Below are 10,749 nucleotides of genomic sequence, written 5' to 3' on the forward strand. Positions count from 1 at the left end.
GCACTCCAAGTTGGATCGATCCGATCGATCCGCATGAAGATGTCTGACGCATGTTTGCACATTGTTTTGGATTTTCCTTCACAACCATTTGCCAAGATTTGATTATGATTTTTCTGTATAAAGAAAGGAAAATCATGTAAAGATGTAAAGAAAATCTTGAGCTGTTCGTGTAAGAACCTTCTTTGTTACAGTACAACATATACAACCTTTTGCACCAGGGGAAAACATGATTATACAACTATACTGGCGACTCTAGCAAGAAACTGACGAGTAACTCCCATCAGATCACTACCAATACACAAATCTTACAACTGAAAACTGCCAATTGCCTGAAAGAATCAGGAGGCATGGCCCGTGCGAATTCATCTTCCACCTCTACATCAGTCACCAATGAATAGCCTGGATGTGTTTCAGCGATAAAAGCTCGCCCTTGGGCATAGCTTCTCTACAGATCCATCTGGTGGCCCATCGATCGGGCGTAGCTTAATCTCGTAAAGCTTTGGCCACAATTTTCCGGTCACTGCGAGCAGCGAAAGGGTTAGTTGTAACAACTCTATGATGAGAATAACCTCAGAGGCTTCGATCTCTAGGATAGAAACCGTGAGCTGCAAGTGCTAATAACTCACCGAACAATCTCTGGTTTTCTTCATCCCAAGCTATACCGTTTAGAACATCAATAGCCTGGAACATGGAACAGATTTAGAGTCGTGTCACTTCAATGCTGGATTTGGATTATGTTTTTCTTTGTGTGTGTAACTATGCAATTAGGTTATGAACCAGTCTGCTCACCCTATAGTCAGTATCCAACAAGTGCTGCCTGCAAAGTTTCAAGAACCAAAGCATTTATTATTATCTCAAATGCTGAAACTATAAAGGAACATACCGATCATTTTAACAACTGTAATATAGAGCAATTTATGAAGAAACTCAGTGGTAAGAAACATCCAACAGTTACTCAGGACATACCTCAGCTCATGAAGAAAAATCCAGCTCAGGACCAAGCCATCTTCATGGGAAACTCTAGCTATGCAATCTGTCTACACAGCATAGCTTTGTAAACTGAGAGTTTGCAGTTCAGAAATCACAATATTCTAGCAAATTTGTACCCACTTCACATTGTATTATTAGATCATATATTACTTGAGCCTGATCAGTCTTTACATGGAAAATAAAGCCAAGACACAAATGCACTTTAGCTAGTAATGCAAAGACCTGAGATATACCTAATGTCTTATACGCCATGTCAAATCTGAGCTAATTCTGTTCTAGGACATAAAAATTCCAGACCAGTTAATTGTACATGAATGGCCTTTGTGGAGGTATCAAGTGTAACAGATGACAATAGAGGGTAAAACTATGCTACAACTCCTAAAAATTGAGGCACATCACATAGTACAGTTTTTTTTAACATCATCGACATTTTCTCTAGACCAAGCATATAAAAAGGGCACAAGGAGCGACGTAGCAGCACTAAGATATATTAATGAGAATTGTTTGGATCCTTGAGATCTGGACCAACATATTAATACACGAAAGCAACATGGTTAGACTATGATACTGCTTACTGCATGATAACTCTAACCTGCCAGACATTCGCCCATACTTCACCATTTATATACTCCAGTTCATTAATATAGGAAACTTCATTGTCTTGATATTTCACAGTTACTGTCTTCATCACTGCATCAAAGAAAAATGCCAACAAAAGAAATGAAGTCCCCAATCTAATAGAATATCTAGCATGTGAAGTATTAAATATACCTTCAAGTGATTCTGGATCCAGCTGGTACAACCTCGAGGTACCATCACTGCCAAATAGAACTTTTCCATCAGTAGCCAGCCCCCACCCGTCACGCATTTTATGGGTAAACCTTTCACGCTGCAGCAGAGAACACATTAACTCATACACCAGGAAGAAACCACGGTAGGTGAAAAGGAACTATCAAAATGTCAAATTTATGCTGTATTACAAAGAATATTGTCTCCAACTTGCCTATTTGTATCCAAATACCATGTGTATAAAGCTCAAACCTACTACCTCCGTTTAAGAATATAAGACGGTTTAGGTAGTCTTGTCTTCTGAAACGGAGGTAGTAGAAGGCAACTACACTATGTACCATGAGAACATAATCACGGCAGGTTCACGTACTAGAGACAAACTTAACAGATACCATTGCACATTTCAATTAAAAATAAAATGACTAATAACAACTCAAACCACGACTAGTAAAATCCAAGGTGAAATGATTGTAAATCCACATTTCAAACCAAGGGCGCCAGGAAATAAATATTGGTAGATGGAGTTTGGGATCGTTAGCTAAGGTTTTAAAATAAAAACATCCAAACCATCTGTAACTGCAGTAAAACAGAGACAGGGGCTGTGGTATTACCTTGCTAAAGTTATGTCGGTCGTATATAAATCCATCATTCTTCAACCAAGTAACTTGAAACAATCTACAAAAGAGACGTTTAAAAACAAATGAGATAAGATTTAGCCCATTATATAAGCAAATGAAGCCATTATCTTCAAGAAGCAGTTGTAGAGTCAGGTATAGTTGAGGTTTATCTACCTGTCATCGAGAAGTGTTAGACCTTCCCCAAACATACTGCCATCCATTTGGTGCTGAACTAAAACCTGAGAAATGACAATGCAATACCTATTGATTTAGTGAAGGTGAACCATTGCTGCCAGTATGAACGTGCAATGATCGTTACAAAAAGCAGGTATGCAACGTACTTTTCCAGTTTGAAGATCAACTTTCCGGACCGACGACTGTTCAGAATTTTTTTTAGAAGCATTTAGCACATTAGAGAACTGGTAGAAAAGCAAGCATACAAAACAAATGCAACTTGCAAGCTCATGCAATTGAATCTCAAGAGCTCATAGCAGTGCTACTCAGTCTGCTCATTTCCACTAGGGAATCATGAATACCAAGAATAATTCAAGTGAAACTACAGGCTATTGTTGTTAGTGAAAACCATGGAAGTTCCTCCGCATCTCATGTTTGCGTCAGGCGGGATTACATATAGCCAGCCTGATCTTTAAGGAACAACACAAAGCGGAAGCATGCATTTTTACTGCCAAGCTAAATTGGAGCAGTAGATTCTTGGGCAAGGTAATGAGGAGTCCTATGATGCAAGCCACAAGAAGAGATCCAATGCACATTACCCTGTGATAAAGGCCAGTGGACTCGAAAAGAGTGTCATTTCCTGCATACAAGAGACCCTGCCAAAACAAATCATGCGATTTGAAGAATTTGTTAAGAATCGATTCGCCATGGGAGTGAATCAGATCAACGGGGAGAGTAGGTACCTGGGTGAAGGCGTCGGGGTCGTGGGGGTACTCGCGGACCAGGTCGAAGGAGTAGAACCTGGCGGCGGGCGCAGCAGGCGCCGATCGGCGAAGGAGCGCTGCGGGGAGGTAGTCGGGGCGCCAGATGGCGGCGGCCGCGGTGAGGAAGAGGAGCGCGGCAAGCATGGCGCCAGATGCTGCGACGACCGGGCGGCGCAAGTAGCGCGGCGGCGTGGAGACGATTGGGGCGGATACGGACAGGGGGAGAGGCGCCATGGCGGCTGCGGCGGAGGCGCGACGGCGGGGCGGCGGGGGCCTCCGTCGGGAGCCGGCGGTCATTTATTCGGTTCGTTTAGTCGCCGGAGAAGAAAGGTCAACTCTAATTCTCGCCTTACCATCTTCTCTTCTGATTTACGTAAGTTTTACATTTTGCAAACTGAACTTCTTTATTTAATTTTACCTCGATTTTGTTTTGTAAATTGTGAACTGTTTAGCGAGTACAAACACTAGCTAAATACTCATGAATTGCTACATCTCTTTTAAAAAAGGTGTGGAGTAATAAAATGCATACAAATATTTAGCTAGCTTCTTATCAAATGCGTTGTTACCTTTCTTCTCCCCTACATTGCTTATGCACCGAAAGAGTGCTTTTATTCCACCGTCCGAACCCAATATATGCACCCCCATCCCACTGCGTTAGAGAGCCATCTCATTGACGTTACCATCTCACTAGACAGATATGAACGCTGAGCGACCGTTTGCGTCCGCCGTGATCAAAAAAAGCGTCTGGGTACTGCTCCAGCGGGGCAACGCAAAGTGACCGACCATCCGCGGCGACGAATACCTGGCCCAAATATACGCCAGGTTTGCGTCTCCGCGGACGCTGCGCGGACGCGCCGAGGGTCCTCCTTTTCTTACCCGGTCTCGCATGGCAGGGACAACGAAATCGAGCGCTTCGATTAACTTCTTTTTTCCATTCTTTGATGCCCAAGTGCGACGCCACCACCCCAACCCCACCCGCCGCACCGCCGCAGTACTCGCCGTCGGCTCGGTTATCGCCGCGCGGGAGAGCAGGATCGTACTCGGGGTAGGCTCCGGCGTGCACCTGTCGCGTGTTTTGGGGCCAAACATTGCCGGTTGCGCCGCCCGACATCGCCGCCCACGACCTGTTCGGGCAATTGCGCCAGTAGGTTTCTTGTCGTGTTTTCGGTCAATTGCGTCGGTCGTGTTTATTTTATTGTTTTGAAACATCCTAATTCATGCCGATGCGGAAATGCGTCGGGCCGCTGGAGGCACCCCAGGTGCAAACGGACGCGCGGACAAAAAACGGTCATTCTCGCGTCTGCGGGGCGACGCAAACGGACGCACGCGGACAATTTGGGTGTCCGATTTGCGTCGCGCCGCTGGAGATGCCCTAAGATTGTCACATGTAGTCACTGTTGCACCCAAGAGAGCTGTGATTTGTAACACAACCTGGACGTATTACTACCCATGGTGGCACTCCATCTCTTCTATAGCAGCTAATAAGTATTCTCAATAGCTGCCTCCTTCTGTCTAGAAGGATGACCAAAGGATAAAACACGATTTTCTAGCTAGTTAGGTAATCAACGAATAAAACACATTCCTAGAGACTCCAGTTAAGAGCTAACATTTTCAAGATTATTATGTATGGAAGATACTATCAATTTCCCTGGAAAGAGGTACATATACGTAAACGGGAAAATACATTGAAGGGTTCGGTTTGCTCCAAACTGAGCATTACTTGAGCACTGTGTGTATACTTTTCAAGGATTGTTGATGCAGTCGTGGAATGTAATGAAATACAGGTACTTTAAAAATATCAAGAAGGGAAATAACAGCTCAATAAGAAGGAATTACCAGATCATTTTATAATTTCACACCATTTTTTAATCTCAAACAGATACCAATGTATGACCCGCAAAAAAAAAAGATACCAATGTACAACCATATCAAGGCAGACTTACAATTTACAACACTAATGCTTAAATTTGCCTTTCATCTTACTTTTGAATATCCAAATTAGAATTCAAGAAGTGCAAGGATAGTAGCGCCTATAAAAGCATTCAGCCGCGTAACCACGGTACTTTCAGCGCGAACAATGAGAAAGTAGTTTACCAACACGCATAAGTGGCCGGATAATTTCCAGTGTATTGTGGTAGTCCCTAACTCCCTATCAGCCAAGAGTGAAGTTGCCGGCGCGGCTTCTCTAACTTGCTACTAGCAAGTCACCCTCTGACTTGCTGGCTGGAGCCGTTAGATCAAATTTGAAGGGCAAGATCAGTGGAAATATTGTGCACGTAGTACTGTAGCGACGTGGTACAGTTGCGTCTCCTGTTCACCCTACATTGTGAACCATCAGATCTAAATCCAACGGTACAAATTGAGCACAAGTCAGAGGTATTGTTCACCTCTGCCTTGTTTGTGGCAAGTTAGAGAATCCGGGGCGTGAAGTTGCATGGAGGACAACAACGGCTAGATGGGCTGATGGCTGCATTTCACCTTCAGGGCCTCAAAGAAGTCCACCCCTCTTCCACCAATGCCATAAGTGTGGTCCTCACCCGTATTTGCGGCATCCTCATCCTTATCATTCGGGATTTTTTTTTTTGTTTTTGCTCATTTTGCTTTTGCCACTCTAAATTTTAATATTTTGTTTTTACCCTGCCAGTGGTAATGTATCGTTTTTGCCCCATGTGAGGCAAAACCAAAATGAAAATGATAAGTTTTTGTTTTGCTTTTGTCCCTTTTGTTGTTGTTTTGGTTTTGCTTTTGCCCCTTAATCAGAGAGAATAGGGCAAATTCAAGACAACAGGCGGAACGGGTAGGTCTATTGGAAATTTAACGCCAGCTAGGTATATGCGAAAATCACATACCAGAATGCTGGAAGCAGTGTGCATAATGCCAAGAAAAATAGATTTATACATCAATGCTGAATTACAACATACTTATTTTGTCCAAGGCTTCCACGCCCAATATTTTTAACAATACGATATGAACACAAAAATGACCATAATAGACATCAAACTCCTACTTAGGGAAAGGCAACACAAACCAGATTAGAGTAGTTATTTAGAGTTTTAGAATTATCGAGTGTGTTGGTCTAAAAATATAAATTCTAGATAATTCCAAAGATCAAAGTATAATGCTTGTATTAGAATTTAGAATAAAAATCGTAATACATATGTCCTTTTTTACTTTTCCAGAAGATTCCCTCAACCTGATCAACAATGCTGCAACTACTCGCATGCTTCCTCCCATCGGATAGAGAAATGAAACATCGCATGTCAGATTAGTTTAACCCTTATTTGACCTAAACCAGGACCATTATATTACCAAATAACAGAACAAAAATATCCAAAAATAAATCAATGGAAAAGGGAGTAACCAACCTTAACGAAAATTTCCACTCCATTTTCCATTAGCAAGAACAACAGTTTTGATAGCAGTTAGTGAAGCAACACTTAAGCACCTATATGATTAAGGTATGATGGAGTAAACATATACTACCTTCGTTTCAAGGAATAAGGCGTCCTCGTTTTACGTGTTTTTGTTTAACCAAGAATTACTTCAAATAGATAAACATTGTTTGTATGGAATTAGTATCATTAAAAAGTTCACGAATCCAACGATACTAATTACTTATAATATAATCAAGATTTTGTTGCTCAATTTTTATGGTCAAATTTCGTCTTGGAATACGCGTCCGCCTTATTCCTTGAAACGGAGGTAGTACAATTTTGGTCAAAATATATACACATCTTTCAGATCTATACACTGTTGCTTCCTTACACTGCACACAGTTTAGTTGTTTAGTTAGGTCTGTGTTCTTTTTTTCCCTTTTGAGTTGTACTGTAAGATGTTTTGAGCCTATGTTTAATCTATGGAATCCAGAATACTCTCTCCAGATCGGATTGTTAAGCAAAATTAGCTCAACGCTGGGACCTAGGTTCCTCCTTTTTCCGAAAAAAATACCAATTACACTCAGCCTTTGCAAGAATGCAATACGAATGCACACATGCAAAAAAGAGAAAAAAGAAAACTAAGAAATAAAAAGTCCCGCTATTGTATTCCAGCCCTAGCAACATCAATACACCCACTACCAAGACAACACCTGAACTCCAGGCTCTCCAAAAGCGACATCTCCAAGAAAAGAACAGTGCACAAGCACCATCGTCGCCCAATCAAAAGATCTTAGGTTTTGTTGCGGTCAAAACCCACCGGCGGGCAGCGACGGGCAACACAGTAGAGCCGGGAACAACCTAGGGCTTCGGCTGGCCCTGGTCCCTCTGAGCGACGGCCTGCAAAGCCTCTGGTGCACACGTCCGATGCTGATGCAAGGGCGTGCCACCTGACCTATACCTGGTCAGGAAGGTGATGGAGATGCCTCGCTTAGTTTCCTGCATGGCATACACGTAAACATTAAATACGAGCCTCGATCGGCTCTCAGGTTATCCTGTGAATCGGCTCAGGGAGCCGATCCACCCATGATTCGTACGAGGTGCACGAATATATGGTGGTCCTGCTTGATCAAGATAAAGCTAATGCGATCTACGACGATTTAGGGTTTTCACCGCATAATCGGATCATCCTACTCACGATTGGGCCTCGCGGCCACGCACGGTGATCGTAAGCCGATCCTAGATAGGGCCTAAAAACCAACACGAGGTTGATCCCCGGAACATCCTGTCTAGGACTAGCAGACGACACCCTACGTGCCGCTGGATCCTCCAACCCTTTGTAAGGCCTAACTATTGCAGATATTAAACTAATCCTTGTAGAACAAGGAGCAACCGTAACGGATCGGATCTACTAAATAATGATCAAGCGGGGTGCCGCCCCTACACCTAAGATAGGCGTAAGGGCGGCTAGACATGCAAGGGTTGCACTACGATAGCATGTTATACGAAGAACTATGCTAACCCTAACACATCTATGATAACTACGTTGCTCGCCATCAAAAGGCTTCGTAACGAGCAACGCATGAACAACATAAAGCCACGCTGCCTAGATCGCAAGATGCGATCTAGGCAGCATGATGCTTACCGGTAGAAACCCTCGAGACGAAGGAGTTGGCGATGCGCCGAGATTGATTGGTTGGTTGAACGTTGGTTGTTGTTTATTTCATAAACCCTAGATACATATTTATAGTCCAGGGGACTTTCTAACGTGGGAATAATCCCAACCGTGCACGAGGCCAATTCTAACTAAAACGACACGTAATCTACTATGTTACAGATACACGGGCCAACTAGCCCATATTTTGCATATAAAGGCCGATCCACATATTTCTTCCATGTATATCCTTCAAATCCATCTTGATCGCGGCCCACCTCTGACTCGGTCAAATTCTGGTGATAACACATGCCCCCCTGGTTTTGGAATTGGTAATTCCAAAATCACTCTGCTTTTCCTTCGTTGGGTCATGTCGTGGCAGAACCGTTGCAGTATCCGTCATCATGATGCCTTGCCTTCTCAACTTCTCCGCGTGACCTGGCAGTTTTTTTTTTCTTTTAGGCACCACTTCCTCGGAAACTGCTGTGGCATTGAATTTCCACTATATCCCCTTTTATTTAACCGCTCCGCACAGTTATCTCCGCATCTTCTTCGCATTAGCACTCCAAAAGCCCTCCTGCGCCACTATGTCTTCTTCCTCCTCTGCTTCATCGGATCTTTCCACCCAGTCCTCTTCCTCTCGCGAGCCGACGCTAGAGCCGAACCCGGCGGAGGTCCACGCAGCCAACACCCGCCGCGCCATTGAGACCGGGGAGGAGTCCAGCCATGACTTCTCCATCTGGTCGGAGGACGACAAGTCCCTGACCGACGGGGAAAGCGACCTCCGCTTCCTCGCCGGCGGGGAAACGGAGGAGGAGAGCGACGACGATCGCTTCTCCTGTGACTTCACCTCTCCCGAGGAGGAGGAGGAGGAAGAAGAGGAGGAGGAGGAGGACGACACCTCCTCCGACGAGCCGCCGGCCAAGCGGTTCTGCCCCTGGCCGGGAACCTCGGGCCGACGACAGGCGACGAAGACGACGCTGACGAAGAGGACGAGGACAATGAGGGCCCGGTCGGCGGCCATTGGAGCGACGACGAGCCCGCCGGGAGCAGCGCCGACAGCGGCGACGACGGCGACGACGAGGGCAGCGACGGCCCGTAGATAGGACCTCTAGTATAGGACCGATGATAGATGGGGCAATGTATCCCCTAGTACTTCCTTTTGAGAGCAATCAGCTCTTTATGTAAGAAATCTATCAATGAAGAACTCTTCCCAATTTGATCTTGCCGATTTCCTTTGAGCTTAATTTAGCCGATTTCTTCTCATACTGATCTTGCCGATTTGTCCCCTTTGCCAATGCGTAATGAGCCGATAGCAACGCATCGGTCCTTTAAAATTCATCCTTCCATTCTTCAACTGATGATTTCGGAATCTGGTGGATAATGTAGAGTCTTACGGGAAGCCTTTGAATTCTTCCAACCAAACTTAATGATCTTCTTTAAACACTCATCATTTTGTGAAGAAGGTCGCGACGAAAGATCAGCCGATGGTACCCCAATCGGCTCCTGAACAGAGCGTCCACCAGGCCTGCTGCCCCCCGAGCCTTACTCGGGGCGAGAATGTCAGAGAGGATGCACCAAAGCCGATCACCTTTCTTCCTTAGAAAGCCGATATACCCCTTCTGTCAACTCTGCTGAACTAGTACCAAGGGTTGAAAATCCTCGACAAGAAGGTTCAGGAACCCGGATCGGCTCAAAGCAGCTGAAGGAGTTCTCATTGTTTTACTCCCGCGAAGAAGCAGAGGGCCCCACAGCTGAACTGGATTTGGTGGAGATCCGGTAAACCTCGTATAATTGCACTAGAGTCGATGGCTGCGCATCGGCTTCGTTTCTTAGTTCTAAAGTCGATGCCCTTGCATCGGCTGTAAATTTTTTTTTTACTGGCCGATTTTTTCCTATCGGCCCCAATATTTCGCTGCACACATGTTCTCCTGCACATGTTCACATGTTCATCGTGTTTAGGTGCCCCCCGAGCCGAATCTGTCAGGGAATGGCAGATATCGGCTCTATAATTCGTCCGTCGGCTCCGGTAGGATCAATGACGAACACAAGCAGAACATGTGGTGAGGATAATTTGGGCCGATTGCTGGGATCGGCCTCCATATTGATTGAAGTGCTGACTGAAGGTTCTGTAATATCCCTTCATAGATTTTTGGGGCCGATCACAAGGATCAGCCTCGCCACGTTTGCCCATCGCTTTGCTTCAGCTACATAGTTAGGCCAGTGGATAAAACCAGCTTAACCCTTCCCTTCGTCACGTCGATGCGCTCGCAGTCGTCCAAATTGATACCTGAGAGGGGTTCTTGACCTTCTGCTTCCCATGCGTTCATACCAGTCGTTGAAATTTCGGCTGAGTCATCGGCCTGGACGACCTTTACCTCATCTCC

General features: G+C 44.9%; 1 protein-coding gene across 2 annotated transcripts; it reads right to left on the bottom strand.

Moving 5' to 3' along the window:
• Positions 1–137: 137 nt before the first annotated feature.
• Positions 138–3,702, bottom strand: LOC127311713 (glutaminyl-peptide cyclotransferase). Of its 2 annotated transcripts, XM_051342180.2 has the most exons (11): positions 3,314–3,701; positions 3,170–3,226; positions 2,738–2,773; positions 2,571–2,635; positions 2,391–2,454; positions 1,762–1,879; positions 1,583–1,680; positions 967–1,037; positions 790–817; positions 627–681; positions 138–520 (listed from the first exon to the last, which is right to left on the bottom strand). In XM_051342180.2, exons 1-11 carry the CDS (start codon positions 3,629–3,631, stop codon positions 411–413), a joined length of 1,020 nt encoding a protein of 339 aa, XP_051198140.1. In that variant the 5' UTR covers positions 3,632–3,701; the 3' UTR covers positions 138–410. The 2 variants fall into 2 exon arrangements, with proteins under 2 accessions (XP_051198140.1, XP_051198141.1); XM_051342181.2 differs by lacking the exon at positions 2,738–2,773 and having other exon boundaries at positions 3,314–3,702.
• Positions 3,703–10,749: the final 7,047 nt, after the last annotated feature.

The sequence above is a fragment of the Lolium perenne genome, chromosome 7 (genome assembly GCF_019359855.2).
Source record: "Lolium perenne isolate Kyuss_39 chromosome 7, Kyuss_2.0, whole genome shotgun sequence".
NCBI lineage: Eukaryota > Viridiplantae > Streptophyta > Magnoliopsida > Poales > Poaceae > Lolium > Lolium perenne.

Coding starts and splice junctions, on each gene's coding strand:
- LOC127311713 (XM_051342180.2), bottom strand. CDS start 3,631: ATGACCGCCGGCTCCCGACGGAGGCCCCCGCCGCCCCGCCGTCGCGCC. Junction 1,038..1,582: donor TATGGGCGAATGTCTGGCAG/GTTAGAGTTATC, acceptor TATGCTGTGTAG/ACAGATTGCATAGCTAGAGT. Junction 818..966: donor ATTTTTCTTCATGAGCTGAG/GTATGTCCTGAG, acceptor GAAACTTTGCAG/GCAGCACTTGTTGGATACTG.